At 38.5% G+C, this 20387-nt stretch overlaps 1 protein-coding gene across 2 annotated transcripts in view; it reads left to right on the forward strand.

The window, feature by feature from the left end:
• Positions 1-527: 527 nt before the first annotated feature.
• gnal2 (guanine nucleotide binding protein (G protein), alpha activating activity polypeptide, olfactory type 2) overlaps positions 528-20387 on the forward strand; it is a 55928-nt gene continuing 36068 nt past the window's right edge. The window contains exons 1-4 of one of the 2 annotated variants that reach the window (XM_074688725.1): positions 528-1284; positions 14374-14446; positions 16440-16494; positions 16627-16746. In XM_074688725.1, coding sequence (XP_074544826.1) covers positions 771-1284; positions 14374-14446; positions 16440-16494; positions 16627-16746 — 762 coding nt within the window. In that variant the 5' untranslated portion in view covers positions 528-770. Of the gene's footprint in view, positions 1285-13426; positions 14135-14373; positions 14447-16439; positions 16495-16626; positions 16747-20387 lie in introns of those variants that run through there. The other variant, XM_074688726.1, reaches the window with a different exon arrangement.

The raw sequence follows: 20387 nt of genomic DNA on the forward strand, positions 1-20387 counted from the left end.
ATACATTTTAAAGTATTGTTCAAAGCAGAAAGACACCAGAAAACATATTTCTGTGCCAAATAAGTGATAAGAAGCTGATGCAAATAAGTCAGTTGAAGGCCTATTTAACAATCAGTTATATTATCAGTTCACACAATAATGCTTAAATGATTCAATCACCTGTAAAGGAATGAGGAGCAGTGTTAAAAGCTAACATATTATGTAATTTCTTTAGATATATTTTTGGAGCTAGATCAAACCGTATTATAGTCTATAAATAAAAAGGAAAGAGAGGCATGTCTTCTCTCTGATACTAAAGAGCAGGTTCCTTCTACAGTGCAGTGGGTGTCTTTAGACATGCAGGCATGAAATGTGAGGAATGAAAATCATGACCAGCATTCTCGAAATGGCCATACTGTAGTAACATGACGTGCCGTGCATTGCACCTAACAACTGTGCAGTCAGATTGTTGACTGTCTGCGCAGCGCATAGCCGCGTTTTTTTCCAAGGTTGTGCTTTTGGTTACTTACGGTAAGATGGACCCGCAGTGTCCACTAAAGGATCAGGTGATCCACTAACTACGAAGCGAAGGCTGACTGGGGAAAATGCAAAATGACATATAGCAAATGTCGGAGCATAATTCATTCACATTTTCGGCTCAAATTCGGACTTAAATCGCACCGCTGGAGCTCCAATGTAACGATGGCTCGTTAGGGCTGGCGGCGCTACTGCTATTTTATGATATTTTAATTTATGAGAAATCACATTCACAGACAAATATTGGTTTCAACATGGGGCTGTGCTACAGTTTGCGTCCCCGGCTCTTCGGGGACCTGAGCGGGTCTATCTCCAACGCTACCTCGGACTCGGACCAGCCTCCAGACGCCGCCGTGCCGACCCGCGCCGGGGGAGCTCGCCAGGAGGACACCGGGGGATGCGGGGAGACTTCGTCGCTACGCGGCGGTGGCGGCGGCGGCGGCCCGGTGCGCCCCGGGGACCCTGCCAGGCTCCCGGCCGGGGAGCACCGCCGTGGAGACACCGGTACCGACGGTGTGCTCATACAAAACGGAGGCGGTGGAGGTGGCGGCGGGGGAGGCGGTAGTGGTAAAGGGACAGGCAAGGACCGTGGCCGACGCTTACAGTTGCTTCAAAAGCCCAGCACCCAAAAGCCGAAAAACTGGGACAAATTGCTGGTGGAGGAGAAGGAGGCCGAGAAGGAGGCGAAGAAAGTCAGTAAGAATATTGACAGGGCGCTGAAGGAGCTCAAACGGGAGTACAAACAGACGCATCGGCTGCTGCTGCTCGGTAGGTGTCTGTCCCTCTCTGAAGACGGTTTATTAGTAGAAATCAAAACGTGCTGGCCTTTCCAGAAATTATGTCACCACTCTGCCGAGGCCTTTTGCCACATCTGCTGGCTCGGCTGTGAAGAATACCCCCTGCGTCTGTCAATGACAAATGATGAAGATGGACGTTCAGACTCAGTGGGCCTGCAGTCCTTTTACTGTTACACTTATGGGTATGAGCATTGATATGAGCAAGGGGTCCATCTGAAGCACCTGTTTATGCTCAGGTTCAGAGACCACTTAGCTCTTGGCTACTGTGCTGTTTACTCATAAAGTAGTAGCCTAATGTGTAGCATAGTAGCATACATAACATTACAGAAGAACTACAATGAAAGGAGCCCTTTGTTTACCAGGCTATATCAACATCAACACACAATTGTGGCCACACAGACTCTGTATAGTGTTGCAGGGACATAGTATTGTATATTTTATTGCATGAGTATATGTGTCCAGAGACTTTTATGATAAGTCTGTGCTAGTATCTAATCTAGTGTTGAATAGTTTGATGTAAAACATAGATTGGTTAGCTCTTGAGACAGAGCTTGTAGGTTGATATTGTCCCCAAACCAGGATAGTTTAATGTACAACACTATGGCAGTGTAACCTATATATGAATGTGACATCAGCTCCAGAGACAACAAATGACAACATAACAGTTTAGTGTAGTATACAGGCCTGTAGTGTGATGTGACATCTGTTTAGAGACTATTGTTTAGTGATAGGCTGTTGAATAACTTTGGCACATTTACATAAAGTATTACAGTCATGATTTACAATTTGATTTAATGGCAGTAGAGTTAAATATATGAAACAGTCTGTAGTATAGGTAAATGATGGTTGATTATTGTTGTGGAGTGTGGTACTGAGAGGTTTTGTACATAGTGGTCCGTAGTAGAGTAGGGCAGCTTGTCCTACAATGTTGCAGAACAAGTGTATACTTTTGCAGACTTTCATAGTGAAGTACAAACGCCTTGAGAATAGCTCAGAAAGATATTGTATAGTTGAGTTGTGACCTACAGTTGAAAACAATAGTAAGTGTTATTGTGTAATTCATAGTTTTAAAACACAATATTGAAACTGCAATAATATCATTGTTGTGTTACAAAAAATACAACATTGTGGGAGCTGGTTAAGCTCAGTTGTTCCATCCTGCCTCCCACATACAGAGGCAGTCCTCGGAGTTAGTGGTCTGGGCTCCATCCTGTACCTACACCCTTCTCCTTTCTCCTCCCAGTTTTTAACATGTTCACGCTCCTTTACTCTCAAGAAAGTTGTATAAAAACCCACCAAATATCTTAAGAATTATTTAAAAAAAGCCAGCACTAGACAGATTTATTTTCCAGTCTGATGATCTTGGAATTTATCAATTATTCCAGATTCACTGTATCATAATATTATTACTGCCTGTTGTTGTTGTTGTATTTAGTGCAGTTGGTTGCGGAAACATCAATGAAGTCCCGTCTTGAACAAAAAAAACAACTTATTGTTGACTGTTTAATATATAGGTGCCAGTGACATGTTGTTTTAGTACTGTTTTGAACTAGCAGGGTGTTCCCTGTGTGGTAGCTTCAGGTGATGGTGGCTCTTACTTGTACCGTCTTGGTAATCACATGCAGACTCAAAGTAGCTACGTTGGGACTGGGTTTTTAATGGGAGTTGGGTTGAGAATCATGATTGTTTTGTGAAAACTGCAGAAACAGACCACTCAGCCTTTGGCTTTCTGTTCACGTTTCTGTTCTGTTTTTATCTTGAATCATTAGTAAACACTACCATATAGCATAAGTTTGCATGGTATGAAATACCATACATTAATACATACATTATTGCCTTTAGTGCAAAGCTGCAAAGTGCTGGAGAAAGTCTTACTACAGTTCTGCACAAAAATGTGACCAGTTAGCTTTGACTATCAGGCCTCGAAGACAGAAGAACTGCACAGTTAATGGGTATTAGTTTATCAGGTCCGATATGGAAACAGATTATAAGTAGTTCATGAAACTGATAACCAATATTTGAAACTGATATGAAACTAGTTCATTAGGTTTTTGGATCACTATAATGTTTCGTGAAAACAAGGTTGAAAATACTATTCAATCTATCGCTTCACATTTTTAACAAAACCAAACTCTTTGTTGCTTTTTGTTCGTATTAAAACATTTATTCCTGATTTAAATTAATTTCATTCACTAGTATAGACCAGGACTGCAAAACTCCTTGAGAAAATCATCTCTGTTTATCACTTTTATTGCAATACTTAACACTTTCCTCTCACAGGATTTTTTACTATAGTGTCTGTATATGATTACATATGAAAGTCACCGACTTTATGATCATACCACACCATATTTACACATTATATTACACTATATTGTAATAATATATCATCTACAGACTTAAGTTTGGACTTTGGAAACTTATATTGCATGCTGGCATTTCTAAGAGTGTGGCTATAATTATATAACACCTTCCAATCTGATGATAAGTGTCTTAGAGTCATATCAGTTAAACTGTGTCCATGAAACTGCCACAGGGTACATCAATCTTTGATCAACACTTTATCATATCAGTGGAAATAAACAACTGACAGTTACATCATTTTTCCAGAGTCTTTGAAGTAATGCTCACTTCCTCATTCACCTTTTCAGCTATCACTTTAATTGAAGTCAAAGTTTAGATGGATTTAGTTTATTTCATCTTACTTCACACTGGGCAACTGCCTCTTGCAGCAGTGCACTTAGGCTGACACAGCTCTAGTTTAAAAAAAGGCCAGCTCTAACTTTCAGAAGAGAAGTGTAGATCAGGAACTGTAGCTGAAGTGTCATCTCTCTCATGATGACACATGTACAATAAAAACAGATCTCATTCACTTTCAGTTTTAACAGTCTTGTGTCACACTTGATACCACTGCACATGTTTCTGCTGTACTTTTAGCAGTGTAATGCTTCGTTACAGTACATAATAAATGGCTGCCAGTTTAATTTCCTGAGTAAACAGCTCTCAGTAATTACACACAGGAAGAAATGGCTCATCCTAATGAAGTCACACAGGGAAGTGTCATACATTCTTCTCTGTTATAAGCCCCACAGTACAGGGTGTGTGTGACCTGTGTTACTGTGTCATTATGGTTTGAGCGGCTTGCTTCACTACCATAGAATCGCATTTATTTTCAGCGCTGTGTGTCTTGTGTGTACACCTGGGAGCCTTAGCACGAGCCACAGGCACACTTCTGGTTTTTCAGAGGAGGCCTTCGGGACTTTATACCCCACAGGTCTGCATTAGGACTCCTGTTGCATGCCAGAGGACTGAGGTGGTTTGTGTTCCTCTGAAAGTGGACACCTTTCAAATAGTGTAGCATTTCAAGGAAACGTATGCCGGCTAATCTGGGTCACTTTATGTGTTTGTATTTGCTGCAGGTGGTCAGTTGGACAGTAACAGTCAGAGGAAAGCGTAGATTATCCTAAACTGGCTGCTCATGCTGGAGCTGGTCATATTTATAGTTAGAGAAGCTCTGTAAAAGTGACATCAGGTGAAATAGTTCAAATCTCCAATTCTAATTAAGATTAATGAAATGTATGGAAGAAGGAAGAAAAGCTGTTGTTCAGACTTAGATGTGACAACACAGTGTCGATGCTTTTGAAATATCAGATAATCCACATAGCAGACCGGAAACTTTATGTAGAGCACAACTACCTGCTGTTCTATTCAAATGAGCTTGATACAATATATAGTTTAAAAGTAAAGCGACATGATTCATTTTATTTAAAATCGAAAATACTAAGATCTTTTACTTAAGATAAAATATGACACACAATGAGGGATGTTCCAAAGGGACTATTTTCTTGGTTGTAAAACTAACTGTTTAGTCCTAAGGTCAGAAACGGACACACAATTGGGCACAGTCACAGCATCTCTGGGTAAGCAATGTTAATTGGTTTACCGAGAATGCATAAAGCTTGCAAAGCTAGCACCACTAGCCTTTGGTCCTCCTCGTATGTCTGTGGTGGTTACACATTGCTGCTGTCGAGTGGGTTTTATGCCAGTTAAACCAGAAAATGCCTACTGTATCCTCATTTCCTAGATGCTGCTATCATTGTCCGTGTTTGTTTACATCCAGGTAGTAGAACACTAAAGCTGAAGCCATTAACCGGAGTTACAGCTTCAGATAGTGGCAGGTGGCTGTGCAACATTTTAGGGCTAGAAATAGCAGACATTGAATAGATTGACTTTTTTTCTAGCAGAGTTTTACATGGAAAACATTTGACCATTTCTCCACAAAACTTTAAGAAGCATTTTTCTAAACTTCCAGTCTAACTGTTAGTCCTGTGTGTAAGACTTTTTCGAACAATATTATTTTTCATATTGATTTATATTTGATTTAACATGTCCTTTCTTAGCTTGTCATGATCACAGCAATATGAGTCCATTCTCACTTTTTGTAGTGATAAACTACGGTAGCTTAAATAATTACCCAGAATGCACATCTGCAGCAGGCGAGGAATCCTCCTTTCAGTTATGTGATTAGTCATATGAAGAACCTCCTCCCAGAAACTTTGATTATCTAACATTCCTACAACAATCTCTGATTATCTGTCAATTAAAACTCAGACAAGTTAACGATAAAATTTCAGGAGTCCAGGAGTGCTCTAGCACAGTTTGTATGTTTTGTTCTTTTTTATCATCCCAGAGGATATGACAGTGTATTTATCTGATATGACGATGCTTGAAAGCATAGTTAGATCTGAATGTCTGGTAGACTCCAAACAAGCTCACTGTGAAACATGTTTAACCAGAGGACACTGTAGAAATTCCTTTTATAGAGTCCCTTTGCACTTTATATTTTAGGAGCACAGGAATACAGTGATGAGAACTGAAAGGCTAGTTCCTATTGTTTCTTGGACAGGAAGTGACTTTATTGTGAGGTCTCTTGGATCAGATTGTGTACAGGCCTGCGATAACATCTGTTACAGCTCTCATAGATGTCCTTAACTGGCCATTTCATATCTTTGCTTTATCAAACTACATGAGCCTGAACAACAGGCTGCTAGCTGTGGCGACACAAACTATCACAGGAATGAGCTATGCTAGGCTAACAGATAACTAGCTGGAAGTAAAGCCCTGATTGTTTTGTTCTTTTGTTTTGGTGCCACTTCCTACATGTGTAGCTGTATTTTGGAAAAGCTTACTCATCCACAATCACACACACACAAACAGTGGACTGTGGAGCCCTGTTTTGCCCTCTCCTCTGACGACAAGCATAGTCAGGTGAACTTTGCTTCTGTCTAAAAGGGATTTATCATTGACCATTGCTGAACTTTGTTACTGAATTCTCAGAGTCCCTGACTGACATAACACCAAACAGGAGCTCCTAGAGTATGAATTATTGTCACATTTATGATACTGATAGCAGCAGGGCTGCGATGTGATGTGTCATGATCGTATCAGCTGAATCAAAGAGAGCCATGCACTTCAGAGGGACGTTGGACTATGTCCCCCTGCTTTTGCTTACTGTATTATGTAAACTTTATCAAGAGTCTGTGTCCCTGAAGAGAGGGCTATAAAGTTCTTCCCAGCTTCAGTCAGAATAAGAAAAAATCATGAGGCTAATTTTAGCCAGATATCATTTGGCTGTTTGCCCTGTTTTTTTTCTTCTTCTTACAGTAGATGCTTTTAGAGCTGCCAGTGATTGTAGAAGATTTATGCAGAGAAAGCAGCTCTTCTAAGTGTCAGATTTATTGCAGCAGGTCTAATCTTTACCTATTTGGATAGCTTGTGTTTTTTATTATATTTAATGTATTTATTCAAGCACAGTAATTCTACAGAGCCTGTGATATACTTCTAATCAGACCCATGCCTTGATGAGAGTTGCTCCTGGATTAGCAGCTGTTTTAAAGGCCTCACAGTGTGGGATATTCAAACGTGTGGTTTCCATCTGCAGTACACGTCCGCTATCAGTCCTAAAATAGTAAAAATATCTCTGTCAGCCTTTATAAACAGAGTTTACATGTAGGAGCTTATTTTTAGCTTGTTGTATTGCTATGTTTACTTAAGTTAAGGATGTGAAAACATCTCGGAGCGCTGCACAAGCACACAGGCTGACAGAGACTATCACTTACAGATACCATAATGACAGTTTGAAACTCCCCAACAGACTTGTTTGAAGTTTAAAACTAAGTGGAAAGTAGTCTGCTCACAGTGTTAACATTTAGTTTCTAAAACAAGTCAGTTAACATAAAAAGTGGTAATAATTGTATCTTTTCATTACATTTTAATGAGGATTTTAAGATCGTTTCTCATGCAGATATTTGAAAATGAACCGTTTTCATCTAGAAACTTGAGGTGCTGGACACAGAAATGTCTCCTGTTTCTCTGAAAAGTCTGTTTTAAGGCTTCTATTTTCTATCGATCTCTTCAAGAAGTAAACTGAACCTCACTTGAGTATAGATCATAACTTGTGTCCTTACTTTCCATTTCCTAGATTTTCATCTGTTAAGACTGGGGCGAATAACAGAATATGGTTAGCCTCTTGTTTGCTTTCTTTTACTCAGTGGAGGACAAATTTAAGGAAATTAGAAATGCTGCACTGTAAGAACCATCACTTCATTATATATATAAGTCCTGCATCAGTAAGATGAAGTGAAAGTTTGCATTTTCAGTACATTACAAAAGTGAGATTAATATAATATATATATATATATATATGTGTGTATATATATATATATATTAATATATATATAATATATATATATATATATATATACACACACACACATATATATATATATATATATATATATATATATATATATATATATATATATATATATATATATATATATATATATATATATATATATATATATATATATATATATATAATTTTAACTTTCATGATAAACTGTGGTGCATTAGGCTGGTACAGTATAAGAAAAGCATGTGATATATGTTCACATTGGTTATATAGATGGTAATGAATATACAAAAAAATATATATTTAAGAGTGCAAATTAACAAAAAACCCATTTAAAACCAGTCTGCTTTTTTATGCTTCTATAAAACTTTTATCATTTCCTCATGAGTCATTTATTTATTATATTGTTAAGTTTTGAAAAGGTGCTGATATGAACTGTTAACTTTGCTGAAGAGAAGTTTATTCCTGCATCTTACTTTTTGTGGCTGTCACATTAGTATGAGGTTAAAAGCACAACCCTTTGCTTTATACTGTATCACAGTGGAAGCATTAGAAAGCATGCAATTAAATACAAGGGCCACAAAAAATTATGTAAGCCCTCAGGTTTCGAACAGTTGCTGATATACCCCTGCAAACATTTAATTTATTTCTTTTTCAATCCAAATAATTTTTTTCCTCTCAGTTTTAAATCACTTTTTTACTTTTTGTCTCATGATGAAAGGGAACTTGAAATGAAACTTTGTCAGCTTTAAACCAGTCAACCTCAAAAAGCAAACAGCTCATTACAGTGTAGCAAAGAGGCAGGTAAAGAAAGACTATATGAATATCACATTGAATTATGTAAAAGGACAGTGTATGACAACAAATGTGATGGTTACTCCTTCAAAATGAGCCAAAATTAACTTCTTGTATATGTTTGTTGTACCACCTTTTGCCACTAGAGGGTGCAGTGGGACAGCTACCTGTTTTGACCTTGCTCTCTGAGGTGGGGGTACTGGATTTTTCCCTCACTGTGCCAGTGAGGGTGGGTGTGAGAATGGTGGTAATATTTTCACATCAGTTTGAGTGAATCAAGGGTTCAAGTTGTGATTTGCATACCACACAACTTTGTCGTACTCTTGTAAACACATTAAACAAGTATTTGCATTGTGTTTGCATAATGGAGACAACAGCAGCACGCTCTCTGTTATATGTTACTCTGATGATCTTTCACAGTTGTCTCAAGCTTTTCAGTGACACAGAGGCATCTTTAATTTAAGCATGACGTATAACATCTGCTTTTGAATGTCTGGCAAAATGAATCAGTGTGGTGCTATCTGTAGGCCTAGCATTAGCTCAATGCTACAGCTAGCCCACAAAGTTATACTCTTGAGTGAAAAAGACGTCTCCTCAGTCTCAAACACACAAAGAGAAACATGAATAATGAAATGTGTCTCCTTCTGTTACCAGATGTAACACAATGATTTTCTACATGTGAAGAGCAGTGCAGGTTACAGAAAAGTCAAAGCTTTACATAACCCACACTCCCATTTCAGCCTCGAAGAGAGGAAGCCACACAAAGCTAAACACAAATGTCAGGCAATGCTAACAACAGTGACATGTGCTCTGTTTGCTCCCTGTTGCACAAACAGAGTGCAGTTATTATTACTTTTTTCCTACCACTGGAGGTGATTAAATTCCATTTACATACATTTCTTTTAATACATTCCCAGAGTAAGTGACAAACTCAACATAGTGAAAGCTTTATAAATATATTTTTGTTTCAAAGTCTGTAGTAGGTAAACATGCATATAAAAGAGCCAGCTTGAAATGCGTTGGTACTCATCAGTAACTGCTTTAATAGGCACAATTTGGACACACAATATGAAAGACGAGTATATTAAATTCTCCCCAACAAAACAAGTATGAGATATACAATATATAATAATGAGATAATAATGTGCTTAACCTGAAGTTGTTTCTGGACCTTGACATGCTTTGATATTAGCTCTATAATATTCTAGTACTACGACTCTAATGGGTCTCCTATGCAGCTTGCTTGATTTCTTTTGGTTCAAAGTTATTTTTACAGACTTTATTTCATACTCTTTAAAAAGCCTGTTACAGTTACCTATTGGCAGTAAGGTGCCAGTAAGTTAGAGACAATTTATTTTCAGTATCATAATAGTATCTTCAATTACTTTATTATTACTAAATTTTAACTCACAGTATCATTACTGATTTTTTTCCCACTACCCTTTGCTGTATTATACAAAAAAGAGCTTTCACAGTAAGTCTCAGCAGATGTTACCATAAAATACTGTTAAGATTATAAAAACCAGTTACAGTGTAGGACAGCAGAAGATAGACAGGACGCGTTGAGGGGTGAGATTGAGGAATAAGTGAAAGCAAAGGGATGAAAGAACAGAACCCACCGACGACTTTAAGTCCACCATCAAGCCAAACCAGATCTACTTTTAACAACTCTCTGAAAGGAAATGCAAAGGAATATTATATTTGTGCATTAGCTTGCACAAAAGCAATCAAAAGACTCAATCCAGTCATAATTTCATGAATAAAAGTATGTATAAACCCTAAAAAGCTTTCATTACACCAAAAATATTTGGGAACTCTTTTTGATGAGGTCAGAATACAATCAATTCACAAGAAAATTAAAGTGTTGAAACAGTCACTAGCTTAACTCTGTTAGTTCTCTGTCTTCTTGTGAATTACACTGTTACTTCCTCTTTTACTTACAGGGAAAGGTAAGGGACCTCCAGGACAGGTTCTGATCTGTAGACGAAGATATGCACTCTTTAAAATAACCCATTGATTTGTTTCACTGCTTCAAAAAGGCATGCAATGATTGTCCTGTAGTAAAATTTAATTGGTATTTTCAGCAAATTGAAAAATGAACAGGGCATCAGGGGGATTTCATCAGCCACATGAAAAACTGTAACATGCAGTGGCTGAAAACTATCCTTCTTTATGATATCATGAACTAGTTTTTATTTATTTTACCTTACCACTGTAATAGGTCTTTAAACTTTGTTTACATGCATTCCTGCTCATTTGTCTGTTAAACACAAAAATGTATGATAATGTATCTTTTATGGAGTTCAGCCCTACTTTTACTGAGTGATGGAAGAACTATTAAGCATCTCTAAAAAGTTAAGTATTGCAATAATCAGTCATAGTTATTTACATTACTAGTTATTTTCAGATTATAGATTAGATAGTTGTAACTGCTGCATTAATGTGGAAGTATTTACTATTGCGGTTACAACATGGAGGAAAATTAGATTTTCTCACTTACTGTTGACTAAGTTGATTTTAAAAGTATGCTACGTTTTATAAGTTTATTGTATAATATGTGTGTCAGTCTTTAAAAGTAACAAAGGTTGTCGATGTATAATCTGTGGTCCTAAGAAAACCATATTTTTTTCAGGAAATGCAAATGAAGAAAAGTTAAAGTACCGTGCAAATGTTTTTAAGAACAAGCTCTGAGTACATCCACCCAACCATTGCACCACTACTGTCCTGTATTTTAGAACACACAGCTGTTGTATCTTATGTAAAGAAAATTCACAGTTTACCTCAGTTCAAATTTAAGATAACTTCTTGCTTTGTGATTCTGTTTTTATCCCTCTTTATTTCCCTGATAGTTCGGGGAACACATTTTGATTCTAAGTTTTCATATTTTATAACTGTTTTGCAGATGTAAATGAGTTATAGACAGGCCATTTTGCAAAGAAAGTATTGTAAAAGATAAGAATACTTCAAGTGTATTTATTTTCAGACGTTATGTGGTTTCAAAAAACTGCAACACTAAAAAAATCTAAATGCATAATCATGAAAGTTAATTTAGCTTAAGTTCAGCTCTGTCATTTAACTCCCTTCAAAAAGGATTTAAAGTTCTAATATCCCAGTAGGAACAGATTACTCAGTACAAGTACTGATAATTCAGTACCGTTTGCAGATGTACCAGCTGTACATTAGTATTAGTATTAGTATTAGTATTATTACGAGAGTGTGTCCATTTTATTTTCCTCTATACTTCTACTTTTTGACACTAGGACTTATTTTAAACTGTTTTTTACTATGATCACGACACTAGCTGACTCTAATAAGTCTGCAGATTTTGACTGTTGTATTTGAATAGCTTGAGGTTTTTAATAGATCAAAGTAAAGATGCACGCAGTTTGGAAATCAGAACTGATACCAATACTTACAGTAACTTTGACAGGGTTCATTGCATCAGCATACTTCTTGGTAACTCTTTGTGTTTTATTCTTTAAATAATCCAGGAAATGTAATGTATTTTAGTAGTTGTTAGTAGTTACCCCTCATGTAGTCTCTTATAAACTGTTGATGATCTTTCTGGGGGGCTCGTCTAAGAACAAGGAGAGGAATATCTCAGAAATGGTTTGATTCTTCCTCACAGTCAAGATAAGCTTTCCTTCGACTATGAATACATAGTTTGTCCAACAGGTGACATCTTCTACCCAGTAAATACACCTTTTCACTGAATCAGGAGTCCAGTATACCAGCATAAAATTTCTGTTTTATGTAAGCTCTGTAAGAATACAACTCAATGTGTAAGAGGAAAAAATACATTGATTTCATACTAGCTCAATTCTGCATAACTGCCATTAATGACAGTATTTTAAGTTAATTTTAATGAAGCTCTTATCTACATTTACTCAGTGAGTCCTTAAAGCAATGATAAAAAAATAAATAGACGGCTACTTTTTGGAAGTACTTCATCCACCACTTGATCTTCCTATTTTGGCCTCTGCAAAGGCTCCAAAACTGTGGTAGTATTATTTATCCTCTTTTTCTCAAGCCCTCAGATTAGTATGTATGTACTAAACTACAGACACGTAAAGCCCAGTGCATACACAGACACTGTAAATGTGTCTCCATGTTTAGCTTTTAGGCCACCTTGATGACTGGGAGTCAGCTAAAAGAAGAGGAGACCTAGCCTGGGATGGCCTAATTCTGCAAGTCTGTGTTGCTGTATTCTTTTATTTTTAGTAATTTTGGATTATGACAGTACTTGAATTAAAGTTTTGAATGCAAGGTGCAGATCTACTCTGTGAGCTTCATGTACAAATGTTTGTGTACAACTTTAAAACATTAGGGCCCACTACTTTAACTTTAGTAAAGTTTTTGTGTACTACCTCTTATTAGTAGTCCTAACCCTTTCAAGGACTACTAGATGGCCCCCAGACCTGTTATGTATAAACTGAAGAGATAGGTTAAGCCAAGTGCACACACCGACGCTGTAAATGGGTTTCCAGTTTGGGTCAGGGCCACCTCACAGACTGGAAGAAGAGACCCAACCCCTCTCTTTCTCTCTTCTCTCACTGTGTAAACCACCAAAGAGGCGTCCGGGTTTCCACCCCTTTTTCTACCGATTACTTTGATAGCGGGATAGCAGAGGACCAAATCGGGGAATTGCTCCTCTGTCTTTACCACCAAAGTTGTAAAATGCTATATCTTTGCGGGTTGTTAATGTTACAGTTTAACGCAGGTTTGTTTTCCACCTCCACGGTCCACGGCTACTTCCTGGTGCCACAGAGAGAGGCAGTGCTGAGTTAAAGAGACAGAAATACTGATAGAAATTCAGATAGGAAAAAATACAGAGAGAAGAGAGGGGTTGGAGACGCGAAAGGAACAGTTAACTGGATTCCCTGAAATTGAAAACCCTCTCTCTCTCTTCTTATTTATATGTATTTTTGATATTTCCTCGTTTCGCCGAGCCGCTATTCTTCGTTGGTTTGTAAACTAACAAACGGGTTGGATGACGGTTGGCTGCGGCTGAAGCGGAATTGTAACGGGGAACATATTCCTCCCCTCCGACGGAGAAGCCTCGCAGAGATTTTTTTCTCTCCTTTTTTGTTTTACAGCAGACTCATTCCTGTGTTATTTTTAAACCACGATAGGTGTCATTTTTTATATTTTTTGTTTTGACGATTCCACAAGGAAGGGTTAGGGCGACGGAAGATGGGTTGTTTGGGCAACAGCAAGACTGAAGATCAACGCATCGACGAAAAGGCACAACGAGAGGCTAATAAAAAGATAGAAAAACAGTTGCAAAAGGAGAGACAAGCGTATAAAGCCACACACAGGCTCTTATTACTCGGTAAGGCTGATTTACATGTGATGGCTGTCTGAAATGTGAGCTAACCGTAATCCCTTTCGTTTACTGAACACGTAGCCCCATTTGACAGCGCGTGCAATAATATGTCATGGGGGTGGATATTGATGGAAGCGAGGCTCCAGATCCTACATTTATCTGTCTTAATTTCGACATTCTGAACGCCAGCCTTCATGTCCTATATTCGTGTTCATATTGGTTCATATTTTTATTTTTTCTCGAAGGTGCGGGAGAGTCCGGAAAAAGCACCATTGTGAAGCAGATGAGGATTCTACACGTCAACGGCTTCAACGCAGAGTGAGTGCTATTCACATTGTACTGAATAAATACCCACATTAACGGCTCAGCAATGGCATAAATGTTCATTCCTGTGGCTTTTCTGCTAATGAATAACACTGTCGAGGCCAGAATGTAGCCTGTGGATGGATTTTCCCTAGGCACTGCAGCGCCTGTTGGGCCCAGTATCCCATGCAAAGCAGCTAATATCTCTCTCCATGGGCGTCGTAGAGGGGGGAAAGTGGGGCTGACTACCCTGGGCCCCAATAGAGAAAAGAGCTATAAATGGGCCTAAAATAGAAATAAACATTTTGTTTGCATTTATTTTCACCCCCAGTTATAACAGCCATTTGCCATAACTGACTGAAGAAATGAACACCATTCTTGACTCTTTCTTAAAATATTTGAAACCTTTTGCTCACTTAGGGCCCCTATGATGTCTTATTAAAGCCCAAATAGGTACATTCTGGCTGATCAAAGTCTCTTTTGAGTACAGTGGGCTATAAAATGACTGTTTCTTATAATTAAGTAGTTTAAGGGATTTTTACTTACTCAAAAGGGACAGGAAAGCAGAGGCATGGTTATCCATTGTAATGTTTATTTTCAGCATTTTTAACTGACTACTTTGTTAAAAGAATAGACAGTTGTAATAGCTGGAGTATCATGAAAACACGATTGGAGCCCAACAGATGTTAAATTATTATAACAAAACATTCTGTATTCATAAAACATAAACATACTGTACTTGGATAATGAGGCACTGAACTAGGACTCCTACCAAACACATAAATTGGTACAAATCCTTTAAGTGGAGAACAAAAGGAAAGTTAATCAATTAAAGAGCAATTTTCAACTCGGATATCCTTTGCATAAAGTTCCTCTGAATGCCTCAATGTGGCATATTAAGATATGATAAAGCTATAGGCTGTAAAATGTTAAAATAATAATAATAAAAAAAGAATTTATGTTCCAAAGTGAGTCAATGAAGTGAATAGTATAACATCATAAGATCCTTAAAATATATACCTGAAAGGTGCATACATATTGTAGCTGAATAATTCTTTCATGCCCTGTTAAAAGTGGGATAAAACCTTTTTTTTCAGAAGTTGGAGTTGTTTTATTGCTTAACAAAAATTTGTATCTCGGATTACTTGCTTACGTGACTCAAGTGTTGAGGTTTCATTTGTGGGTGAGTTTTAGACAAATTTAGAAGATTATATAGCAGTCTGTTGATTTTATTGCCACTGAAATAGAGGATGCATCACCCTCTCTATCTTTTAAGGGCCTAACTCAAAGCTGTTGTTACCCCAGTGTTTTTTTTGAGTAAATGTAACAAAAGTTTGGTTAACGCTGGGTTAGTTTGGGCTTTGGTATTGAGACCAGATTGTTTTGTGGTATTAAGTCATGAAGCTCAAAATCCCTTGTGACATCCCCACAGCTCCTCTCCTTCTTCCACCACCACACTCATCTTTTCACCACCCCTTTACCTGCTTTTCATTTTAATTTACACTTATTGTAACCATATGTGAGAATTTAAGTGTTGTACAGCTGCCAAATAATTCCCTGTTTCCTGTTTCATGCGAGAGGGTGAAAGGTTGTGATCGACACAGGCCTATTGATGATTTGTTTTGCTGCAAGGCCTTACATAGCATTGATCTCACCAGTGGTCTATTTAAAACAGGCCTGGGACATGTCAGGATGCTGTCACTGTATGAAAATCATCCTAATATAAACAAAGTCAAAGTATTAACCCAGGAAGGCTAGTTTTTACAGCAAAGAAGGCTAAGTCAGATTTTTATGCTGAAAAAAGAAGTAGGAACTTGTCGACAGCCCATTCCTTTGTATTTAAATTTGAAGTGAAGCACATCTTACATTTTACTGTTCCACACCCAACAAACACCTGCACTGTATCAATGCACTGAAATAAAATGTAACCGATCAGTTTCCCTGATATTCCCTTGATATTATATCTTTGTGGTCTGCTGTGGTTGATTCTCTTTCTGTCCCCATGCAGAGAAAAGAAACAGAAAATCCAAGATATTCGGAAAAACGTGAAGGATGCCATAGTGGTAAGTGTCATGTGCCCCTGTCATTAGATTGTGGTCTTGTTGTGCTGAATGTTAATCAGACTTGCATTTTATTTCCCTGTATTCATCGTGCTTAATGTGTGTGTGTTTTCTTTTCCCACTTCTGCTTTGCAGACTATAGTGTCAGCGATGAGCACTTTAATACCCCCAGTCCCGCTAGCCAACCCAGAGGACCAATTCAGAATCGAGTACATCAAAAGCATAGCACCTCTCTCGGACTTTGACTATTCACAGGTAGGATGTTTAAAGATTTTATTTTGATGTGTGTGAGGGATGTACAGCTGTCTTACATGTCGGTTGATCAATGTGCATTTCTGTGTGTGTGGGTGGTAGATGGTAAGTATCTCCGTTTTCAACATAGATCTTGCTGATTTAGTCATGAGGTGTCATATCTGAATTTGCTTTCCTTTTTGTAGTTTCACTCATTTCTCACAATATTTTGTTTATTTTTTAATGAAGCTGACTTAGGGCATTGGCTTCTCTCAAAGTTGTCAATGGAAGTATCTGCAAATTTCTTTGAAATCCACAAGTTAGCAGATTAAGGAGCTTGCAATTGGTTTGATTTCCTCTCCTTAGCTGCAATAGATGGTGTCTGTGTGTGTCTGTGTGTGTGTGTCTGTGTGTGTGTCTGTGTGAATTTGAATGCAAGTTGGAGCACATGGGATTCTTTTTTGGTGTGCGATGAGCCACTCGATAGCGCGAGGTCATGTGTTGGAAATGTAGATAATGTTTTACATAATTTTGAAAGCCTTCCTTGTTTTGACAACTGGCTGTGCTGCACTGCACAACAAGAATGGTAAAATTAAAATAGACCGTTGGAGGTTTTAATCGTGTGTTTTATTTATTCACTTCAGACTGTTACTGGAAGTGAAACCATTAATTAGTCCCTGTGATGTATGAATCAAGCACATAGTTTACTTTTATGTCTGTGTATTGATCAGGACTTTAGCTGTAGTTCTTTTTGAGACCACCGTGTTCTTCATCATCATGATTTAATTCAGTTACCATGCAGTTAGGGGGTTTTGGTATCTGATCCAGTCAAGTTTTTGACCAACCAAGTATGACATATAACAATGCCAGCTTGCAGCACTGCATTCTGCTTAGTTTTAAAACCTCTAATAGGTAATGCAATTCTAAGCTGCTGCCCTCCTTCTTTTATCTGTGTTGGTTGTTTTTCTGTTATCAACTTTGCTAATGTTCACTGTACAAGAACAGAAGAGAGGATCGTGTGTTTTATCTCCTAGCCACAACAGAGCATATGACTTTTCCAACAAGGCCTCAAATCTGGCAACATGCGAACCCTGTGGACTCTGTGGGTAGCCTGCCAACTGTTCTTACAGTGTCTTCCAGGAGGCTTTATCTATACCATCACTTCTCTCCTTAAAGCAGGATTTGTTTGTGCATCACCGCCGTACATCTTCACCTGATGTTTCTCAGCTCCCCTCTCTGCAACTTTATTTAATGAAACATCACAAGACTATCCATTAAAAGGCTTTGGGTGTTAATTTCCCGACACGGCCCCCACAGTGGGAGTGTTAACAGGGCTTCAGCAGCAGCGGTCTGTGATGTTGTGTTGTGTGAGGGGACGGGGCCATGGGGAGAGCCAGCGTTGAGTTCCCAGGCCCGGCCAGGCCGAAGGGAACAACATGGCTCTGTTTGGACTGTCTGTGCTTGTCATCAGTCTCAGGCTTCACTTGTGCCGTCAGTGTCACCACTACATTGTCACTCAGCGCCACCAGGCATGATATCCAATACAGCAGTGCAGGAACTCAGCCAATCGGTAACCTGTGGCTTTCACCTGTTGGCGCCGGTGTGAAATGTGGAAGTGTGTTTTTACCTGGAAACTTCTGAAGAGGTGATGTCATGGTGCAACACGCACATGAGGGGAAAATCCTTGGCGTGTTTGATATGACGTCCAGTCAGCTATAGTAGATGTTTGGTTTAGATTTATTGCTGGAAGAAGCAGACTGTAATCTCTGACTTCCTACATTTCCCAAAAAGACTTTCTGTGTGTGTAGGATGTGAGAGTGTTGATTCTACCATTATAAAACTGCAGATGAATTTGCTCTTTAACAGATCATTCCTTCATTCATATTTGAAAGGAAAACTTTGGGCAAATTTTAAGCGTTGTCTCTCTCACACTGAGCTCTGTAGTGTAAAAGAATTCACTTGTTGTCTATGTAAGTATGCCTTTATTTGATGTGGTTTATAGCAGAGGAATTTCTCTGTTATTTTTAAGCCTCAATTGCAATCTAGTGAGAAAAATGTTCCACAAAGGCAGAAAATGACGTCTGTAAAATAAAAGTTCTGAGAATTTTGTAAATGAGGACACATTTTATAATGTTTAGCTGATGCAAAATATTTTGAGCCGAAGCACTGGACTGAAGAAAAACTAGATGGCCATGGGTCAGGTACTGAGGATTTTGGATTTTGCTTGTAAACCTGCTTGAACTTGAGCTATTTTACTAGATGGTTTTCTGGATATGGTTGGTGTTTTTTCAGGTCTTATTTTCCCACACAATCCTAAGGCTAAAGTAAGGCTAACCTTGCTACACAACTAACCTTCCTGAGACTATATGACTATTAATGGCTAAAATGCTTCCCTACATCAGGGTCACCAACCATGGAGAATTTCAACTTGAGCTGCAGTTCACAAAACATGTTCGTTCTATCGCTAGCTTAGCTTACATTCCTCCTAAAGTTTTCTATAAATCATCTAAAGCTAAACCCGGGGGGAAGGCAGGACATGACTTCAAACAGCAGGCCTCAAAGTCTAGAGTAATATTTACAACATGATGGTGGAGGAAGCAACAGAGACCTATGCTATGGTGACAGTTTTTGTGCATGTGTTTTTGTGTTCACATTGTCACTGTCCTCATCTTAAAATTGATTCTCCTTCTTCGTCCTATGATCTTATTCACTCTGTCACATCTCCCTCTTTTATAATTCTAATGTTTTCACCCTGCCAAGTTATGGTGAACTTTCTTGTCCTGCAGCGGGTGTTTCATGGGGGGGGTTTGTAGAAAAAAAAGTCCAGGATGACCATATCAGCTGACTGTGTTTGCACATGCAGCCTGAGTTTTGAGGGGGTTTCATGCGTGAATACAGCTTGTGCTGCGTGATCATTGCGTATGCAGTGTTTGCAAACGCAAGGCTTGGCACAAGTTTGTACTTTGTTGACAGATATTTCTTTCATTTTGGACAAATAGGAAAGTGCTGTTTCTAATATTATGTAACTTTATTGGGCATTGTAATTCGGACATGATAGGGTTGTTAGATTTTTCCAGTTCAGAAAAAAAGAGAACAGTGTTGTCTTCTGTCTGGTTAGCCAAATGGGAAGCCAGAGAGCTATAAATCGGTGGCTCTGTTGCATCAAGGACTCTGACTTTTTGAGAGGGTGCACATAATGAAGTTTTAACTGTTGCTAACGTGCATTGGATATCTTTAGGTGACATCACAGAGGCCAAGATTAAAAATGCTTCACAGATTTGATTTTGGGTGTTTTTCTTTCCCTCCCAACTGAGGACTGTTATAAGACAACACTCTCCCCTTGTTGTACATGTAAATTAACAGGCTTAGCCTCGGTGAACTGTACTCTTAATCATCAAAGCGTCTCCTTTTTTGTAGCAGCTCGGCATAACAGTAGGCCCATGGAAAAGAAAGCACTGATACAAACAGTCGTCTATGCAAATGGAAACAAATGCCACTGTGGTAGCCTCACTAGCCACCCTGCACTGTATGTGGACGCAAGTGGAGCAAATTCAAATGAGGCCTGGCCTCTGCGTTAGCACTGTGTTGCTTTCTCTCCATAAAACATGTCAAACATGTAATCCTGTCCTTTTTACGCTAAAACAAGAAGGTCACTGCAGCTACTG

Source organism: Halichoeres trimaculatus, unplaced genomic scaffold, assembly GCF_033239565.1.
Source record: "Halichoeres trimaculatus isolate MK-OKI-2021-1 unplaced genomic scaffold, fHalTri1.1 fHalTri1_scaffold_15, whole genome shotgun sequence".
Taxonomy (NCBI): domain Eukaryota; kingdom Metazoa; phylum Chordata; class Actinopteri; order Labriformes; family Labridae; genus Halichoeres; species Halichoeres trimaculatus.